Raw genomic sequence first — 21,696 nt, 5'->3', positions numbered from 1 at the left:
TTCTGTTACATACGGGAACCTTTGTCGTCACTGATGTGGGCCGTTCACGTGGTTCAATCCTTTCCTAGGAGCTTGTCGAAACGGGTGAATGCCTGGCGCGGATGGACCGGTGAAATTAGTAAAATTCACCCAAACCAACCTTCTCTTCATTCCGCGAGAAAGTCAGAAAAATGCCGGCATATTTCCAACGACCGGAGAATGCTCTCAAACGAGCAAATGGTGAGTCATATATGATCATTTCTTAGATGTCCGCGCTTGCGTCCCAGTTATGTATTCACATTGGCTTGCCGTGGTTCGCTAGCTACGCATGGCGGGGAAGACATGTTGTAAGTATAGGTACACTCATTCAAGCCACCCGTATCACTAGGCCTTTGAATAACACCACCCATAATTACGTTAAAAGGTCTCATAGCCCGGCCAATTCAGCAAGAGTACTTGAAATCTAAAGTCACACCGATCAGATTTATGTTTGTCACTGATGTTAGGCCGGGTGCATCGAAAAGTACCTGCCATCTTGTTCACACTGACTAGCTAACGTTAACGTCAGCACGTCCTAGCCTTGAAGGGTTAGCTAACGTATTAGCATATCCCCTAGCTAAGCTGCTAACTATTGACACGGGGATCAACTTGTTCAACTCTCTCGGAAGTCAGTAATATTCGGTTTCGCCACATCAACTGAAAGGTAAGAGCTGCTGCTGGTTATTGTTTTTAGCCTTGTATTGGATAACTAACTAGGTAACTAGCTAGATTAGATCACCAAAACAGAAGGCCCAGCTAAGATTGGCTATCTATGGGCGAGTTCGTTTTGTATCGCCCTGTTCCCCGGGCAGGGTTTGCACATGACCCCCCCCCCCCCCTTGAAAGTCGGTTGTCAAATGATGTTGTCATAGCTAACATTCTCAGTACTAATTAATCTTGCAGTTATATTGTCACTTGTTAGTCATAACATATGGCTGGATTGGGGTGTAGCTAAATAGCTACTATAGTAGCTAAAGTGCAGCTAGTAGCCTAGCGGTTGGGACAGTAACCCTTAGTCTAGGGGTCCCGTACTACTATTGCTGACCCTGTAAAACAACACATTTCACTGGACCTGTCCGGTGTATGTGAGAATAAAAAATAAGATAAATACAGTCAGCTATCAGGGCCTCGTTTCCCAAAAGTATCTTAAGGCTATGTTCATCATTAGAACGAACCTTCGTAGAAGCATCGTTAAATCTCATTCGACATCATTACTAAAGTTGCACGTGAAAAAGCTCATAATCTAAAGCCTGCCTCAGACCACTTGAAGAACAGCAAAATGCGTGGTTAGATGTGTTTCTCCCCCCCCCCTGCTGCGTCACTTTATACACAGACGTCCACTAAACAGATCAAGATGTTTATCTGTCTCTGACCATCGACAACATCACGAAGTTGACTACAAATCCAAAGTTGCCAATGTCTGTAGTTGTTATAAACAAGCAAAGGATAAAAAAATATGCTTCAAATGAGAGCCGAGATGACTGCATTCAAATATAAACAGCCTAACTAAAGTATAGGATACATAGGCCCATATACTGTTATTTCAATGATATTGAAATCAATTTCATGTTAATTCAGTGTTGTTTTATTTGGCTACTGTCTGTAATTTCTGCCTCAATATATTTAATGATGTGTAGCCTAATGTGTGCAATGATGTGCCAAATCATGATTAAGTACGTTATTATAGGATAATCGTTAGAATAAGCCGTCTCAATATTTGCGGCCATAAGTGATATCTTTCTAGGGGCTGATCTGTCATTATTGTGGAATAATTATAATATCCAGGTAGGATTTGAATGGAGAAAGCTGATCTGAGAGACGGGCTGCCTTTCTTTCGATCCTATCAGTATCGACACATGCCTCAATGATGCTCTTAGCAATGTTCTCTCGTTGCATCTTCGGCTGTTGTAGGAAAGATGCATCGTTAAAACACTCGTAAGCCTAAATTCCAGCGGCGTCGGGGAAACCGGACTCAGATATTTGTAATCTATTAGGTGTCCCTTGTGCATGAAAGTTATATTGCAGCAACTGATTCACCTTCAGAACTTTTTTCATCCTTTTTCATGTAATGTGCTATGTTTTTACAGAGTTTTTGGAGGTGGGCAAAAAGCAGCCAGCTTTGGATGTTTTGTACGATGTCATTAAGAGCAAAAAGCATCGAACATGGCAGAAGATCCACGAGCCCATCATGCTCAAGTACCTGGAGCTCTGCGTGGACCTGCGCAAGAGCCACCTGGCCAAGGAGGGCCTATACCAGTACAAGAACATCTGCCAGCAGGTCAGCACACCAACACCTCTCTTGGACAAGCGTAAATGTGGGATACTATTGATCCTACAAAGTCACTCACCTGCCGGAGTTAAGTATGACCCTCTATTTTGTTTTGTAGGTGAACATCAAATCCCTTGAGGATGTGGTTCGAGCCTACCTGAAGTTGGCCGAGGAGAAGACGGAGACAGCCAAGGGGGAGTCGCAGCAGATGGTCCTGGACATTGAGGATCTTGACAACATCCAGACTCCTGAGAGGTATTTAACCTTTTATTTAACTAGGAACCTTTTATTTAACTTTGAGATATGGGTCCATTGAAACCTTATTCCAATGTGATGGGCTGATGCTATATTTCAGATAAATTGGACTATCTGCAAACTTATTGATTGTTCCCACCTTTTAATAGCTGTAAACATGATAACTATTGTGCTTCACCTCTGCTGTAATCCATTAGCATGGTGGTGATGTGTGCACTGTGATGCAATGTTGACAGTGTAGTTCTGTGAGCTCAAATATGACTTGACTACCTTGTGTGATCCTAGTGTACTTCTGAGCGCTGTGAGTGGTGAAGACACCCAGGATCGTACAGACCGTCTGCTGCTCACTCCCTGGGTGAAATTTCTGTGGGAATCCTACCGCCAATGCCTGGACTTGCTGCGTAACAACTCCAAGGTGGAGCGCCTCTACCATGACATTGCCCAACAAGGTGAGCACAATCTGAACTTTTAAGCTGGTGTACATCCGGGTAGGCAACTACATTCACCCAATTTGTCAGTGGATGGTCGGGAGCGAAAATAATTATAATAATTTGTACACGGCAAATTTACCACAAGTAAGCCCAAAAAGATTGTTTTGGAAAATAGCATTTCTTACCTGATTACATTGAAACATTCTATTTTTTTTTTGTGGAAATACTTAGAAACAGATTCCTGAAATTATATTTTTTTAGCTGAATTCTTGGTGATTAGTATTTTTTTTAACCAAAAACTAAAATAATTTTTACTGAACTTTGGGGGTCCCCAAAAAATCACTTGCGTGCTGCCTTTTGCTGCCCCCTGATGTACATTTTCAGTGCCCGGTTCGAGTGTAGGTTTGATAATATCTAACAATCTTGTTATTAGAAATATATATTAGTCTGAGATGCATACGTGTAATATGCTGTGACTGTAGTGTTAGGTTTACTCACATTTTCTGGCACCATAATCAATTTATTGCTCCTTATCCCAATCTTATCCTAATGTACTCCACAGCTTTCAAGTTCTGCCTTCAGTACACCCGTAAGGCAGAGTTCCGGAAGCTTTGTGACAATCTGCGCATGCATCTGGGTCAGATCCAGCGCCACCACAACCAGAGCACAGCCATCAACCTGAACAACCCTGAGAGCCAGTCTATGCACCTGGAGACACGCCTGGTGCAACTGGACAGTGCCATCGCCATGGAGCTCTGGCAGGTATGTCAAATATGATTAGCTTGCCATGTTTAGTTGTAACAATGTTGCATCTCGAATACTTTTATTGCCCATTTTCTTTTTTCAACAGGCAATTTTATCTACATTTTATTATGAACATTGATTTTATGTGTTATGAATGGTGAAATTAGATTTCTGATTTTTACAGGAAGCTTTCAAGGCTGTGGAAGACATCCATGGTCTCTTCGCCCTTTCCAAGAAGCCCCCCAAGCCTCAACTTATGGCCAACTACTATAACAAGGTGTCCACTGTGTTTTGGAAGTCTGGGAATGCCCTGTTCCACGCCTGCACCCTCCATCGCCTCTACCACCTTTCCAGGGAGATGCGCAAGAACCTCACCCAGGAAGAGATGCAGAGGTATGCAAGCCCAGTCCTGACCAGTCTGTTGGAATGTGTGGCACATTCCCTTAACAACAACAACAACAAAAATTGTCAGACCTTTCATCAACCGGACTTATGGTTTCTCTCTCACCTTAATCACCTGTCGATCAGTCACCCTCACATCTCTGCCCCATTTGCAACTAATCAGAGCCTTTTGTTACACTACAGGACACTGCCCCCTTCCTCTTCATGTTAGTGTGCTTTTTGTCATCAATGTTTGGTGATGGGTAGATCCAAGGTTGCAGGTCAGGCAGTTGGTCACGGCTCTCCTCTCTCTCCCTCAGGATGTCCACAAGGGTCCTCCTGGCCACCCTGTCCATTCCCATCACCCCGGAACGCACAGACATCGCCCGCCTGTTGGACATGGACGGCATAATTGTGGAGAAACACCGTAGGCTGGCCACACTACTGGGCCTGCAGTCCCCACCAACCCGCCAGAGCCTCATCAATGACATGGTATATACCCACATGCATGGAACAGACTATAGAAATAACTATAGATTTCTGTTTGTGAGCAGGCCGGTAACAGTATGTCCCATATGTCAGTGTTAGGAGTGTGTATTCTAGTGGTAAACTTGTTTTAGTCCTGTGAACTACCCATACAGATACATTTGTTTACTACATAAGGAACAATTCAAATAAACACTCGTTTTTCCATTGCTGAGATTTACTTACATGACGTTAGCTTGTGACCCGGGTCCAAAAATAGGCTGACTTGGTTTTTACCCCTAGAGAAGTCAGAGAAAGTTTAACCAACTGCTGTTTCTTTTTTAGTTGTCCTTTTGTCAGGGGTTGTTCACAGTGCTATGTGCATGTTATGTTTCCCCGTTAGGTTCGGTTCAACTTGCTGCAGTACATTGTACCTGAAGTGAAGGAGCTGTACAATTGGCTAGAGATGGACTTCCACCCACTGAAGCTGAGCGGAAGAGTAACAAAGGTAACATTTGAATTCAGAAAAGTTACAATGACGCAACATTGGGCAATTTGTCTTGCAACTGTCCAAAAAACAAAATAAAATACATACACATATAATTCCTCTGAAATTACAACTATTTGTGTCATGGCTGATTCATTTACCATTTCTTTTTCTTCATCTGTGGGATTGACCTTCCTCTTAGGTGTTGAACTGGGTGAGAGACCAGTCTGAGAAGGAGGCGGACCTCCAGCAATATGTTCCTCACCTGCAGAGTAACACCATCCTCAGGCTGCTGCAGCAGGTGACTTGTTGCTAATTTTGGATTGCTCACTTATACTTTAATGGTCTGTTAATCTCACTCGTAATTAAATGGCACGAATATGTGCCAAACAATAACTGATTCAATACAATGCCATACAATATATCTTTATTATTAACCGTGTCTGTTGTCCTTGTAACTCTATAGTGCAGGGATGGGCACTAGGAGGCCCGCGAACCGATTTAAATACCCACGATGGATTTAGTAAACCAAAAAAAAGTGGATTAAACTACATTTAAACATCTAAAACCTGATAGAGAGTAAATAACTGCCCTTTTTACGGTGCGCATTGATTTCTTTTTTTTTATTACTAACAAACGGTCAAAATAAAAATCCCGACGTGGCCCTCAAGCCTCAGGATGTTGCCCATCCCTGCTATAATGTGGAATGCATGTTTTCATTGATTGTAATGATATGCTGTGTAACATGTCATGTATTTCATGTAAATTGTGGTCCTATTAACTAATCACTGAACACTGTTTTATTTTTATTGGATATTAGGTGGCTCAGATCTATCAAAGCATTGAGTTCAACCGTCTGGCCTCCCTGGTTCCTTTTGTGGATCCCTTCCAATTGGAGCGCTCCATTGTGGATGCTGCCCGACACTGCGATCTGCAGGTAGAGAACTGGACATGTCAATAATATTCTCTGTGCAAAATTGTACAAACAACCAAGTTGATTTTTCACCTAAATACATTGTTTTTTTCATACCTATACACTTTGAATTCAGTCAGTATTTCCACAACTAAAATATTAACACACTTCTGTTCGTTACACAGAATGGCACACTTGAAATCTTTTTAAAATTTCTTTTTCTAGGTTCGAATTGACCATACCACTCGGAACCTGAGCTTTGGTTCGGACCTGAATTACTCGACCAAAGAGGACTCTCCCGTGGGGCCGTTCTTGCAGAACATGCCCTCTGCCCAGATCAGGAACCAGCTGACAGCCATGTCGTCTTCCTTGGCCAAGGCAATCCAGGTCATCAAGCCTGCATCCATGCTGGTGAGCACAGCCTCCCGCCGAGATAGCATTTGTACATGCACTGCTAGCCCTCAAAAAGTAGACAACGTCGCTGTCCTCCCTGATAAAATATCAAAACGTGCTTTCTATTCCATCATCCCATTGTGCATTCCATAAATTATTATAAGGTATTTAAGGCATTTTGAAAATGTAAAATTTTGGCCCAATACTATATGTATTGTTCCGTACATACACACACACACACACACACACCACCAATTCACATTGTGCATGAATAAGGGTTTCACGCAGTATCAATCTTTATTGCTCCTCTTCATTCTCACTCTAACAAACCTATCCCCATCTCTCACTCTTCTACCCTCTTGTCCACCATTTCCAGAAAGTGCGCGAGGAGCAGAGCCAGCTAGCCATCACCGCCTACCTGAAGAACGGCCGCAAGGAGCACCAGCGCATCCTGGCCCGCCGGCAGACCATCGAGGAGCGCAAGGAGCGTCTGGAGAACCTCAACATCCAGCGGGAGAAAGAGGAGCTGGAGCAACGCGAGGCAGAGCTGCAGAAGGTGCGCAAGGCAGAGGAGGAGCGCCTGCGCCAGGAGGCCAAGGAGCGCGAGAAGGAGCGCATCATGCAGGAGCACGAGCAGATCAAGAAAAAGACTGTGCGCGAGCGGCTGGAGCAGATAAAGAAGACCGAACTGGGAGCCAAGGCCTTCAAAGACATCGATATAGAGGTAAACTACACACAAGCTCAACTAAGCTGTACACTCTGACCCCCGTCCAACATATTGCTTTGTTAGACATGAAAAAATCACGTTGAGATCGACTTTAAGACACGTTTTTTCCCCCAATGGGTCAAACCCTTATCAGTACCATAAGTGTTTGCCTGGAATGTACACTGAACAAAAATTATATAAACTCAACATGTAAATTGTTGGTCCCATTTTCATGTGCTGAAATCAAAGATCACAGAAATGTTCCATAGACACACAAATCTTATTTGAGCGGTTTGCTGATGTCAACATTGTGAACAGAGTGCCCCATAGTGGTGGTGGGGTTATGGTATGGACAGGCACAAGCTACGGACAATGAACACAATTACATTTTATCAATGGCAATTTGAATGCACAGAGATACCGTGACGAGTCCCGAGGTCCATTGTCGTGACATTCATCCGCCGCCATCACCATGTTTCAGCATGATAATGCACGGCCCCATGTCGCAAGGATCTGTACACAATTCCTGGAAGCAGAAAATGTCCCAGTTCTTCCATGCCCTGCATACTCACCAGCCATGTTACCCATTGAGCATGTTTCGGATGCTCTGGATCGACGTGTACGACAGCGTGTTCCAGTTCTCGCAATATCCAGCAACTTTTCACAGCCATTAAAGAGGAGTGGGATGTCATTCCACAGGCCACAGTCAACAGCTTGATCAACTCTGTCGCGCTGCATGAGGCAAATGGTGGTCACACCAAATACTGACTGGTTTTCTGAGCCACGCCCCTACCTTTTTTATAAAAGGTATATGTGACGAACAAATGCATAGCTGTATTCCCAGTCATGTGAAATCCATAGATAAGGGCTTAATGAATTAATTACAATTGACTGATTTTGATATGAACTGTAACTCGGGAAAATCTTTGAAATTGTTGCATTTATTTTTGTTCAGTATAGATAACATCTGAAATCAAAGTTTATTGATCACGTATACAATTTTGCAGGTGTTATTTCAGGTCAGCGAAATGCTTATATTTCTAGCTCAAATCGCAACAATATCTAGCAATACAATGCACACATAATCCAAAAGTAAAAAGAACAAGAAATTTAAGATATGTTAGAACAAGCAATGTCGGAGTCCGGAATATAAATCTATATTTAGAATGAGTTTTGGGAATGAAGTGTGGATCTACAATGGTGAAATGAACTAACTGTTTACCTCCCTTTGCACAGGACCTTGAGGATCTGGACCCTGACTTCATCATGTCCAAACAGGTGGAGCAGCTTGAGAAGGAGAAGAGAGAGCTTCAGGACCGCCTGAAGAACCAGGAGAAAAAGGTGAAGACATTTACATTTCAGCAAATGTAAATTCCTTGTTTTTGGTCTTGCCTGTTAAACAGGTGATGCATAAAGACCTCCACTAGGGGGAAAATTACTCACTCAATGTTTCATGTGTGGACTGGTCCTTGCAGATTGACTACTTTGAGAGGGCCAAACGTCTGGAGGAGATCCCCTTGATCAAGAAGGCCTATGAGGAGCAGCGTGTCAAGGACATGGAGTTATGGGAGCTCCAAGAGGAGGAGAGGGTAAGACAATATATTTATTCAGTGTCTATGCCTTTTGTGAATGTTAAACACAAAGCCATTGTAGATGGCAAGCACAAACTGAATGCTCTAGCAATGGAAAACTGTAAGGCTGACTGGTCCATGTTTTTAGTGATGAAAAAAACAAACATTTTAATTGTGGTTACACAATGGTCAATGATTATGGTCCATCTGTTTTTGTGTTGTAGATCAGCAACATGAAGGTGGAGCGTGAGAGGGCCTTGGAGCACAAGCAAAGGATGTCCAGAATGATGGAGGACAAGGAGAACTTTGTGGGCAAAATAACAGACGCTCGAAGCTTCATCTACGAGGTAAATGCCATTTTTAAAACCGGTTTGGCCCCTGGATGCTGATTGACTGAAAGCTGTGTTATAACAGGGGTATGACAAGTAACTGTTTACTGTTCTAATTACATTGGGAACCAGTTTATAATAGCAGTAAGGCGCCTCGGGGTTTGTGGTATATGGCCAATATACCACGGCTAAGAGCTGTATCCAGGCATTGCGCATAAGAACAGCTCTTAGCTGTGGTATATTGGCCATATACCACACCCCCTCGTGCCTTATTACTTAATTAAAATGTGCATGAAACTACCGATTCTAGAAGCCCATTGGCAATGGCATTAAAGGAAAAATCCACCCAAAACCACTAATTTCTGTAATTTCAAGTGTTCCATAACACTGAACAATATTTATTGTGAATTGTCTTTTCATTGAGTCGTTATAATAAGGTTGGTAGCAACATGTGGAAATCTGATGCAGCTCAAGTCGACTACAAAACCCACAATGCAGTGCTCTATATATGGGCGGGCTAGCTAACATAGCTACACAATAATACTAAAGTCAATATTAGCATGTGAAGTAGCTAGTTAGCTGTAATATCGCCTAAACAAACTGCACTATCAATTTAAGTCTACAATCTCACCATGTTTAACCTGCAGATCAATATGCCTCAGAGTGGAGTCTGACAATCACAATAGACTATATGTGGAAACACCCTAATACATTTCTACTATTTGTCACTCGTCAGTCCATTGCATGACGAGTGACAAATAGGAGAAATGTGTTAAGGTGTTTTCACATATAGTCCTCTTTAAAATAACCAAAATAACCTATGTGGTAAAAATAAAAGCAAAAGATCTGTTCTCTTTGTATTCACGCTGCCCTTGCCTTTGAGGACGCAACTCGTTTGCCAGTTCACTTCACCTATTTTGTGGTGCGAGTCCTCTTTGTGTTCACATTGCTATGTTTAGAAAGGAACCAAGATCTTTTTCCAACATTCCAAGATTTTTACAAAGTGCAGGACAAGCCATTCCATCCGAATGTGTTAACGGACAGCTAGATATACCATATACCTACTTACATTTTGGAAGCTAATAGATTACAATTATGGCTCACCTTTTAACTAAATGCAATCAGAAGATACTATTAACATGTACATATTGGCAACAGAATAAATAGCAGAAGAATAACTGCAGATTAAATAATGCTGTAATTGAAAATTGTACACCCAATGTAGGCTACTGCCCCTTTAAGAGCTAGAATATATTTTGTACTCTTATGTTTTCTTATCAAATGTGTTGTCATCTCACGCTATTCAAACCCCACTATTGAATAAACAACTTATGAAGCCTGTAGATCACATCGCATACAAATGATCTGAACTAAAGTCCACACAGAGTATTTTGGCATTTCTGTGCATCCTTGATAATCGCTAATCAATATCCAAAAACAGCACACATTTTTTCCATGTACCTGCACAACATTTTCTCTCTTTTGTGGCACCAATGTGAGGGCCTATGGCAGGGGAAACGGTGTTGCAATAGTCTATTGTGTGGCGCGGGATTAATAGCAAGCAAACCTGGGGAGCTTAGTGTTCACATTGCCCTAAAAAAGGGAACCGGGCGGCAGAATTCAAGCGAACCAAGCTCAGACCACCTCTTGAGATGGTTTCTGTTGGGGGCTCTTTTGAGGGGTCTGAGTTCCTTTTGGAGTGTTCACACTGCACAAAAATTAAGCAAACCGCACTGAGTTCACAAAAATTGTCTGAAAGGTGTGAACACCGTTAGACCCCATGTTAAATTACACATTTCTTGAGGTAGGAATATATGGTCAATGGCTCATTCGAGAGAAGACAACCTACCACGTTATGACATCTGCCAGTATTGAAATCCGACATGTACGATGGATGTTTTGGCAATCTAAAAGTCCTATTAACTTCCAGTCTAGTGAGAGCAGCTTTATCTCAATACTACATCATAACCGGCAGAATTTCTGCCTGCTTGAACGGCAATATCTCAGATTAACATGAATTGGCCCAGGGAATCGATAGAACATCACTCAGCGATGCACAAAAACAATATAACATTCAACATGGGTGAATATTTACTTTAAAGAGCTTATCAGTTGCTACAAAGAAAGCAGGAACAACCCCCAAAAAAGTGTTAATTGCCAATGGAGTTCTACCATGAGTTATTTTGCCTGAGTTATTTTAATTTTTGTTCCCCTTTTATTAAGAATACACTTCAGTAAGCTCTTTTTGTTTCATTAAGAATACACCTCAATATTTATGTTGTCTTGTTACCATCCAAGGAAAAACTGAAACAGTTCCAGGAGCGCCTGGTGGAGGAGAAGAAGAAGCGTCTAGAGGAGAGGAAGATTCAGCGCAAGGAGGACCGCCGCAACACCTTCTACCGCCAGAAGGGGGAGGAGGCCCAGCGCATCCACGAGGAGCAGCTCAAGAAAGGTACCTCAGAGTTACACCTCAGGCCCAGACAATAATTGGTGTATATAGTATGGATGTCAAGTTATCTTAGATCTTATCAACTCTTAGTGTCTCTGAAAGGTAATAGTAACTTAATTGATGTCAATGGAAGACATCTGCAAAAAAAGTTATGAACACAGATTTCGGGTCGAAGTGTGTTGGTTGGTGTTTGTTCATCTGGGTGTCCCATGTGACGGTTGCCCCATAGTCTTCAGTGTCCTGTTGTCTGAATCGACATGTTATCCATGTGGTGTTGCAGAGCGCGAGGAGCGTGAGCGCATCGAGCAGGAAGCACGCGAGGCAGAGGAGGCGGAGTACCAGGAGCGCCTGCGCAAACTAGAGGAGCAGGAGAGGAAGCAGCGAGCCCGGCAGCAGGAGATCGAGGAGCGTGAGCGCCGCAGGGAGGAAGAGATGAGGGCCCCTGCTAGGTCTGAGGAGAAACCCAGAGGAGAAGCTAAGGTAGCCTACGACACATTCTTGCCAACATCTCCTCCAGAGCACTTTCTCACAGCTCACTTTCTGTTGAGTCAAAGGTGGCTCACTTTAGAGGGATGTTAAAATAATGATAATATTTATAAATGGGTTTATATAGCGCTTAAGTTTTTTTCGCTCAGCGATGATTCTCCTTCATTGATCGCTCAAAAGAGCGACATGAAATTAAATGCACTTCTATTTCACCGGCGAACTGAGAGCGAGAAGCACAGGCAGCCATCTTAAAGTAAAAAGTGAAGTTTCTTGACATTTTCGGTGGAAAGTGGTACATTCATGTCCTCCATTTCCCTGTTTACTTAGTTATGAAGTCCCAAAAATATCAGGTAAAGGTATGAAATGATCATAATGTTTCAAATATGGTGTTCTTTAAAAAAATATATATATATATATATATATAAACTCAGCAAAAAAAAGAAACGTCTTCTCACTGTCAACTGCGTTTATTTTCAGCAAACTTAACATGTGTAAATATTTGTATGAACACAACAAGATTCAACAACTGAGACATGAACTGAACAAGTTCCACAGACTTGTGACTAACAGAAATGGAAAAATGTGTCCCTGAACAAAGAGGGAGTCAAAATCAAAAGTAACAGTCAGTATCTGGTGTGGCCACCAGCTGCATTAAGTACTGCAGTGCATCTCCCCCTCATCGACTGCACCAGATTTGCCCGTTCTTGCTGTGAGATGTTACCCCACTCTTCTACCAAGGCACCTGCAAGTTCCCGGACATTTTTGGAGGGAATGGCCCTAGCCCTCACCCTCCAATCCAACAGGTCCCAGAAGTGCTCAATGGTATTGAGGTCCGGGCTCTTCGCTGGCCATGGCAGAACACTGGCATTCCTGTCTTGCAGGAGATCGCGCACAGAACGAGCAGTATGGCTGGTGGCATTGTCATGCTGGAGGGTCATGTCAGGATGAGCGACGGTGGGTTTGTGCCCATAGGCGAAGTTGTTGCTGGTGATGTCTGGTGAGGACCTGCCTTACAACAGGCCTACAAGCCCTCAGTCCAGCCTCTCTCAGCCTGTAACTTGGGCAGTTGTTGTTGCCATCCTGTACCTGTCCCGCAGGTGTGATGTTTGGATGTACCGATCCTGCAGATGTTACACGTGGACTGCCACTGCGAGGACGATCAGCTTTCCGTCCTGCCTCCCTGTAGTTCTGTCTTAGGCGTGCGTCTCACAGTACAGACATTGCAATTTTGTTGCCCTGGCCACATCTGCAGTCCTCATGCCTCCTTGCAGCATGCCTAAGGCACGTTCACGCAGATGAGCAGAGACCCTGGGCATCTTTCTTTTGGTGTTTTTGAGTCAGTAGAAAGGCCTCTTTAGTGTCCTAAGTTTTCATAACTTTGACCTTAATTGCCTACCGTCAGTAAGCTGTTAGTGTCTTAACGACCATTCCACAGGTGCATGTTCATTAATTGTTTATGGGTCATTGAACACGCATGGGAAACAGTGTTTAAACCCTTTACAATGAAGATCTGTGAAGTTATTTGGATTTTTACACATTATCTTTGAAAGACTGGGTCCTGAAAAAGGAACGTTTTCTTTTTTTGCTGAGTGTGTATATATATATATATATATATATAATGGTAATGAAAGTTGTCACTCAGTGTTGTACACTCTTTTCCTCTCTAGGACTGGGGTGCTGAGAAGGAGGAGGGAGGAGGAGGAGGAGGATGGAGGAGGCGTACTGAGGTTGAATCAGAAAGGCGTCGCCCAGTGCCTGATAAGTGAGTGGGACTTAATTCAGACTGTACTTTTGAAGCATTTCATCTGGTTAAAAATACACTTTGTTCACTGGTCAAAAAAATCTTTTGTTACTCTCTATAGTGACGCCGTACCAGATAAGTGAGTGGAATTTCATTCAGATTGCATATTTGAAGCATTTTACCTGGTTTAAAATACTTTGTGTTCACTGGTCAAAGTGACCTGTCCTATAATGATGCTGTCCTTTCTCGCTAGGGACTGGAGAGCCGATGGCGGCGAGGACAAAGACCGAGAGCCACCCTCCAGGAGAGAAGTAGACGGCCCTCGCCGTGGTGGAGCCGACGACCGTGGACCCCCACGCAGGGGCTTTGGGGACGACGACCGCCCCCTGCGCAGAGGCATAGACGAGGACCGTCCACCAAGGAGAACCTTTGGGGATGATGACCGGGGTCTTAGAAGGGGAGGGGACGAGGACCGCGCTCCCCGCAGAGGCTTCGATGATGGCCCCAGGCGTGGCTTTGACGAAGACCGAGGTCCCCGCCGTGGCTTTGATGACGGCCCCCGCAGAGGCACGGACGAGTCCAGGGCCCCCAGACGTGGGGCTGATGATGACACCTGGGGCCCCAAGAGAGGAGGAGATGACGAAAGGGGCGGACCCCGTGACGACAAGCCATGGAAGCCAGCTGGCCGGCCCGGTATAGATGTTTCCCGTTTAATCTGTCCGAAATATGGATAATTGAAATGTGGTTGCATGTTTGTCTTGTGTAGTATGGTGTGTTGTTGTCGAAAGCCCGCTTCCTTGTACTTGTTCTCATATAATTATGTTAATTAATATTTAATAAACTTCTAATAGTAAATGTTTGTGTAGGTGCAACTTTTGCCAGTTCTTCTTACATGTTGTGCTGGATCATGGGCAGTTGCTCTGGTGTCTGCTTCAGGTGGTGGCTGGCGTGAGAGGGAGAAGGCCCGCGAGGAGAGCTGGGGTCCACCCCGCGAAGGTGGCGGCAGCAAGGAGGGCGAAGAGGGCGAGGGAGAGGAAAAGCAGGAGAGCGAACGCTTCCCTGAGCGCCGCCCACCCAGGTCAGACGCACAGTATGTGGACTACAAACAGCACCACTGTGATGTGAAGCCTCATATACTATATGATCAGGAGTTCCCCTAAACTGGTGGATGGTTTTACTCATATAGTGAAAGCTGACTAGTCTTAAAGGTGTTTTAATTTTTTTATGCCATAATCGGGGACCTCTGTTTTCAGGGAGGAGGGAGGTGGTGGTGGTGGTGCTTGGAGAAGGCCGGGTGCTGATGATGAGGTGCCCAAGAAAAGCTGGAGAGACTCTGCTCGTCAGGACTCTGCTCGTCAGGAAGAGCCTGACCGTGAGGATCGCCCTCCTATTCGTCGAGAGCGACCTGAGCGCAAGGATGACCGTGACCGCCCCCCACCCAGCAGAGAGCCTGAAGAAGGTAAGATGAGTCCTCTGCAACCTACCTTACTAGCCACATGTTTTTACATTTCGGTATAAAGTTTGGTTTTAAACCATTTAGCCAGCTCTGTATTCATTGCAAGCGTCAACCAATATCAAGCATCAACCTATTAATGCAGCAATACTCATACATGCCTATATCCTGAAAAATGAGACTACTGTAACCCCTGTTCTCTGGCAGTGTTTCCAATCTGGAGGATGTATTTTTATACACAGTACTTAGTTAAGATGTCATCCCCTAACGAGACAGATTCTCTGCACACAGGAGGAGGCTCTTGGCGCCGTGCCGGCGACGAGAAGCGTGATGTGCGTAAAGAGGAACGTCCGGCTCCCCCCAGACCCAGAGAGGTTGAGCGTGAAGTGGACGGAGAGAAGAGCTCCTGGCGCTCGGAGAAAGACAAAGAGAACGCTGGTCGCGCCAAGAAGACCAACGAAGAGACCGACGATGACGGCTGGACCACTGTGGCCCGCCGCTGAGTCCACCCTCTCTGAGCATCTGCTTCCAATTGGCCCCACAATGACTGTTGTACACCTCTATTGCTGCCAGCCTCCTAGTAATTTAACCTTGGCATAAGCTTGTGTCATCTCATCAGCTATCTCTATTGCCATTGAATATGTATTTTGCTAAAATTAAGGTTGCTTCTTAACCTAAAAACTAGTTAATTCCCATTTTGATGTGCATGCTTAGAGTATACAATTAGTCTCACTTAATATCTAGTGTGTGGTTCTATCTTAAAGCATTCAACCATATTTGACACAATGAGTTGCATGTTTATAAATAAATACGGCCTTTATTAATAAAGTACTTTGCTCAACAGTTGATTTTCTTTCTTTGCTCACTCAATTTCTCTGTTAATGCTCAAGGTCTGACTGATTGTGGTAGCATAGCTAGTAGCTACTTTGTAGAACGTGTCTTACACTTGGTCCTTTTTGAAGGATGAGCAGGATTTGTTATTTTCCTGGTAAGACACAAGTTTTAGTAACTTTTTGGTCTTTACTGGGCTGCATCAAATGTGGCATTAACCCTCAACCTAACAACATTTTACATGCACTATAAATACCAAAGTATGTGGATACCCCTTCAAATTAGTGGATTGGACTATTTCAGCCACACCCGTGTGCATACAGGTGTATAAAATTGAGCACACAGCCATGCAATCTCCATAGTCCAACATTGGCAGTAGAATAGCCTTACTGAATGGCCACCTTTCAAGTCAGTATGTAAAATTTCTGCCCTGCTAGTGCTGCCCCGGACTCAACTGTAAGTGCTGTTATTGTGAAGTGGAAACGTCTAGGGGCAACAACGGCTCAGCCGCAAAGTGGTATCACAGAACGGGACCGCTCAAAAATAACCTGTCCTCAATTGCAACACTCACTACTAAATTCAAAACTGCCTCTGAAAACAATGTCAGCACAAGAACTTTGTCGGGAGCTTCATGAAATGGGTTTCCATCGCCGAGCAGCCGCACACAAGCCTAAGATCACCATGCGCTGTGGTGTAAAGCTCGCCGCCATTGGACTCTGGAGCAGTGGAAACGTGTTCTCTGGAGTAAATAATCACGCTTCACCATCTGGCAGTGGTGGACGAATCTGGGTTTGGCGAATGCCAGGAGAACGCTACCTGCCCCGAATGCATAGTGCCAATTGTAACGTTTGGTGGAGGAATAGTGGTCTGGGGCTATTTTTCATGGTTTGAGCTAGGCCACTTAGTTCCAGTGAAGGGAAATCTTAATGCTACAGCATACGACTCTGTGCTTCCAACTTTGTGGCAACAGTTTGGGGAAGGCCCTTTCCTGTTTCAGCATGACAATGCCCCCGTGCACAAAGTGAAGTCTGTACAGAAAAGGTTTGTCAAGATCAGTGTGGAAGAACTTGACTGGCCTGCACACAGCCCTGACCTAAACCCCATTGAACACCTTTGGGATTAATTGGAACGCCGACTGCGAGCCAGGCCTAATCGCCCAACGCCAATGCCCAACCTCACCAATACTCTTGTGGCTGAATGGAAGCAACTTCCTGCAGCAATGTTCCAGAAGAATGGAGGCTGTTATAGCAGCAAAGGAGGGACCAACTCCATATTAATGCCCATGATTTTGGAATGAGATGTTCGACGAGCTTGTAGTGTGCATGGATTACCAAGAAGAAACTATTGGAAAAAGCAACAATCAGCAAAATATCAGTTTATTATTATTATTACATATGTAATTGTTATCCGATTTATACTTTTTTTCTCACAAACACTTAAGCAAAGTTAGTTAATTAGCATATTCTGTCAAACGAAAATGTAATGTGCAGCCTTTTTCCAAAGAACAATCCACATTAGTACAAAAATCTAATAATTGCAGCATGCTTCAAAAAGCATGCCCAAATCCTCTAAGTAACATAAAACTAAATGGTATAGCACCCAAAATATAAACTGCACATCTAAAATATTACAGGATATTATGTGTTGATGAACATAAACGTGCGAAGTTTGATGTCAAAGATGGACCTTCTTGATGTCTGGGTGCATGATATGAGCACTGATGATCTGGTTCTCACGGAGACCTGGGTCAAGGGTTCGATCATGGCTGAAGACATTGGAATTGCTGATTACAACATCTTCCGGTGTGATAGACTGAAAAAGAGGAAAAGGAAAGGGGGATACCCAGTGATGCCAATTTAGCAATTTTGTTGCTAGATTTAGCAACTTTTCAGAGTACCCTGGCAACTTTTTTTTCAAACAGCACCTAGCAACAAATTTAGCTACTTTTAAAAATGTGTTTGGAATTTTTAGCAACTTTTGAAAAGTGACTCAAATGCTAAAATGCATTTTCCCTCTAAATGACACAAAACCAATTTTCTCTGTCACACACTCAGTCACAACGTTCTGCATTAGCATCGAACAGCCCCCGTGGAATGCAACTTTTTAGGGAAGTTAGAAACCAATATACACAGGCAGTTAGAAAAGCCAAGGCTAGCTTTTTCAAGCAGAAATTTGCTTCCTGCAACACAAACTCAAAAAAGTTCTGGGACATTGCAAAGTCCATGGAGAATAAGAGCACCTCCTCCCAGCTGCCCACTGCACTGAGGATAGGAAACTCTGTCACCACCGATAAATCCACTATAATTGAGAATTTCAATAAGCAGTTTTCTACGGCTGACCATGCTCTCCACCTGGCCACCCCTACCCCGGTCAACAGCACTGCACCCCTCACAGCAACTCGCCCAAGCCTTCCCCATTTCTCCTTCTCCCAAATCCAGTCAGCTGATGTTCTGAAAGAACTGCAAAATCTGGACCCCCACAAATCAGCCCGGGCTAGACAATCTGGACCCTTTCTTTCTAAAATGATCTGCCGAAATTGTTGCAACCCCTATTACTAGCCTGTTCAACCTCTCTTTCGTGTCGTCTACGATTCCCAAAGATTGGAAAGCAGCTGCGGTCATCCCCCTCTTCAAAGGGGGGACACACTCTTGACCCAAACTGCTACAGACCTATATCTATCCTACCCTGCCTTTCTAAGGTCTTCGAAAGCCAAGTCAACAAACAGATTACCGACCATTTCGAATCCCACCATACCTTCTCCGCTATGCAATCTGGTTTCAGAGCTGGTCATGGGTGCACCTCAGCCACGCTCAAGGTTCTAAAGGTTCTAAACAATATCTTAACCGCCATCGATAAGAAACAATACTGTGCAGCCATATTCATTGACCTGGCCACTAGGTTTACTAGTTAAAAAGAAAATAAATCAAATGTAATTGTTCAATAATGTGTAATTGTTTAATAATTCAATGTGTATAAAATAAAAAAATATCTGATGATACAAAATGTGCTGGGTTTATATTACTTTTACAAATACAAATATATGATAATAAACAAACAAATCTAAACTAACAAATGTCAAATCATATTTTTCGCCGAGATGGCCAGTCAATTTGAGTAACTTTATTGTGTATTCTACGTAACGATGCAGTTTTACGTTATTACGCAATGACGTCATTACAACGTCATTTTGCAACTTTTAGCAACAAATCGACCTGCCTCTAGCAACTTCCCCTGAAAATTATTTGGGAACACTGGGGATACCTAGTCAGTTGTACAACTGAATGCATTCAACTGAAATGTGTATTCGGCATTTAACCCCTCTGAATCAGAGAAGGGGGGCGGCTATGTGAAATCGGCTCTTGTGGCATCATGTTCTCTAAGAGTTTTTTACCATCCACAGTTGTTATGGCCGTAAAGTCATACCATATAAAATGAAATCACGACGCCTATGTTGAAACAGGAAGTTTTGGTACAATCTTATAAATGCTAACACGTAATTTTAGCTAAAATAATTTTTGGGAGAAATGGCAGTGGAAACGCCTGTATGCGGAAATATTGATATAATAACCATCATATCGAAGTAAATTTGCAGTCACGCAATATGGTGTGTGGTCCTCCCACTACGACCAGAATACGACTCGGGAAACCATGCAGTTTATTAAACCACAGATTAAATAAATGATGAAGAACTTCACAGGATGGTGAAAGTGCACGATGATGAGCTTGATGCTACTTTCAAATAAATATTGAGCGTCTTATTCTTGCGACATAATGATATATGCTTGACAAACAAATTATTATCGCTCTTATGTAATCATCACGTAAACCAGCCTACCAGCACTGTATCTGCGAGCTGTTGGCTAGAGTGCATGTGCCAAAACCAGAGTTGGAACATTTGCTATTTAATGCAACAGTTTGTGACAAAACTATCGGTAGCGGCAGATTTGAAAATGCGATGGAAACACATTGAACCTGAGATTATTCTTCGCTACATGAAAATGTAAGTGAAAAAGTACATTTTGTGTGCACTATGTCATTTGTCAGCATAAAGTCTGTTTGGTGTAAACATCACAGGTTGGAAAATGTGCATATTTTCATTATGCGGATTTTAGAATATTTGTATGAAAATCTTTCACCAATTGGATGGGAACCTAGATGCTACTCCCAAAACCAAAACGTTTTTGAGTGTTTGGTTTTAGATTTGGCCTCATGCCAAGATATCCATTTGTTTATAGCAGAGATTTACCTTCCCCTGTTGCGCTGATGGATTCTGTTGATACCATTTCTGAATATTTAAAACCTTGTCTGTCATCTGAATTTGTTATTTTAAAGAGATTTTAACCTGGATTGTTTTATCCTGGCCTCTGATCATTGAATAATATTTGTCTTGACTTTAACCTGACTCAACTAATCTCCGAACCTACACAGATTAATCTGAGAAACCCAGGAAACTCCTCACTGATTGACCAAATTTGGACAAATTACTTAGTGTGTTTTTGTTAATGACATCAGTAATCACTGTCCCACTGCATGTATTAGAGATACAAAACAGAAAAACATTGATCCTCATATAATTATGAAGATACATTATTTTGTTTATTCTCCCCAGGCGATTCTTCATAATATGAATTGCTTAGAGGAAAACTCAATCAGCTGCATGCCAGACCCTGAATTAGCTCTAGAACATTGCTCATCTATTTTTATGTCTCTGGCAGACTAACATGCCCCCTTTAAATGCCTTAGAGTTAAAAATAGAACAAATCCTTTGTTCTCTATAAAACTTTCAGATCTCATTATGATGAGAAATCAGGCCTGGGCCAAGGCTAGAACAACTGACTCTGTAGCTGATTGGCAGCATTTCAGGCTAATGAGTAATAAATGTACTTCCTGAATTAAGTAGCTAAATCAAGCTACTTTCTAAGTTCTTTCACATCTGCTGGTGAACGGTCTAAATTTTGGAAAACAGTTAATCCACTGAAGTGTGGAATTTTTATTTTTTATTTTTTCACCTTTATTTAACCAGGTAGGCCAGTTGAGAACAAGTTCTCATTTACAACTGCGACCTGGCCAAGATAAAGCAAAGCAGTGCGACAAAAACAACAACACAGTTACAGAGTTACACATAAACAAACGTACAGTCAATAACACAGTAGAAAAAAATCCATGTACAGTGTGTGCAAATGTAGAAGATTAGGGAGGTAAGGCAATAAATAGGCCAATGAGGTGAAATAATTACAATTTAGCATTAACACTGAATTGCTAGATGTGCAGATGATGATGTTCAAGTAGAGATACTGGGGTGCAAATGTATCTCCTTCCCTGCATAATCAAGTTGTGTCAGACTCTGGCATTATCACTGAAATGTTTTTGATAAGTGACGCTTTTAAATCAGCATTTTACCTCAGCAGGCTTTTTATTTGAAAGAAATTGTGGTTTAATTGATCCTGATCAGACAGTCGACTGCTCTTCCCCCTCCCAGCCTCCAGTTGACTCGATGGAAGATCAGTTTTATGTTCTTTATTTCAATTTAATAAACTTTGCTACTTGTGATGTCCTAGATGCCTTGCTTAAGATTGATGTAAAAAAAATCCACCGGGGCTGATTTGCTTCATCTTTCTGCTCCTCTGGTTGCGGAGTCACTAACCACATGTTTTTTTATCACGATAGCTGTGGAAGTTTCGTTACAATTTTTACAAATGCCTACAGATAATTTGTTTGTTTGACATGGTGGGATCTTTTTGTGTCTGTAAAATGTATTATGCGAGTAATGGCGG

The 21,696-nt window shown here is 42.9% G+C and overlaps 1 protein-coding gene across 4 annotated transcripts; it reads left to right on the top strand.

Annotated features, from left to right (window-relative positions):
- The first annotated feature begins 26 nt into the window (after nucleotides 1–26).
- On the top strand, nucleotides 27–15,934 carry LOC111977380 (eukaryotic translation initiation factor 3 subunit A). Of its 4 annotated transcripts, none has more exons than XM_024006774.2 (23): nucleotides 27–219; nucleotides 2,106–2,296; nucleotides 2,406–2,542; nucleotides 2,828–2,991; nucleotides 3,536–3,735; nucleotides 3,902–4,110; nucleotides 4,419–4,590; nucleotides 4,967–5,071; nucleotides 5,253–5,351; nucleotides 5,871–5,987; nucleotides 6,189–6,374; nucleotides 6,733–7,080; nucleotides 8,299–8,403; nucleotides 8,538–8,651; nucleotides 8,858–8,980; nucleotides 11,261–11,414; nucleotides 11,692–11,891; nucleotides 13,565–13,659; nucleotides 13,760–13,777; nucleotides 13,892–14,331; nucleotides 14,575–14,716; nucleotides 14,892–15,097; nucleotides 15,383–15,934. In XM_024006774.2, exons 1-23 carry the CDS (start codon nucleotides 171–173, stop codon nucleotides 15,592–15,594), a joined length of 3,786 nt encoding a protein of 1,261 aa, XP_023862542.1. In that variant the 5' UTR covers nucleotides 27–170; the 3' UTR covers nucleotides 15,595–15,934. The 4 variants fall into 4 exon arrangements, with proteins under 4 accessions (XP_023862542.1, XP_023862541.1, XP_023862539.1 ...); XM_024006773.2 differs by having other exon boundaries at nucleotides 14,575–14,728; XM_024006771.2 differs by having other exon boundaries at nucleotides 14,554–14,716.
- The last annotated feature ends 5,762 nt before the right edge of the window (nucleotides 15,935–21,696 follow it).

The sequence above is a fragment of the Salvelinus sp. IW2-2015 genome, linkage group LG18 (assembly GCF_002910315.2).
Source record: "Salvelinus sp. IW2-2015 linkage group LG18, ASM291031v2, whole genome shotgun sequence".
NCBI classification, from domain to species: Eukaryota; Metazoa; Chordata; class Actinopteri; order Salmoniformes; family Salmonidae; genus Salvelinus; species Salvelinus sp. IW2-2015.
This window is presented reverse-complemented; position numbering and strand designations above follow the sequence as displayed.

Excerpts from the sequence above, each read along its gene's own strand:
- LOC111977380 (XM_024006770.2), top strand. The coding sequence starts at position 171 with ATGCCGGCATATTTCCAACGACCGGAGAATGCTCTCAAACGAGCAAAT. Across the intron at positions 5,072-5,252 it reads TGAGCGGAAGAGTAACAAAG|GTGTTGAACTGGGTGAGAGA; the intron begins GTAACATTTGAA and ends CCTTCCTCTTAG. Across the intron at positions 5,352-5,870 it reads TCCTCAGGCTGCTGCAGCAG|GTGGCTCAGATCTATCAAAG; the intron begins GTGACTTGTTGC and ends ATTGGATATTAG.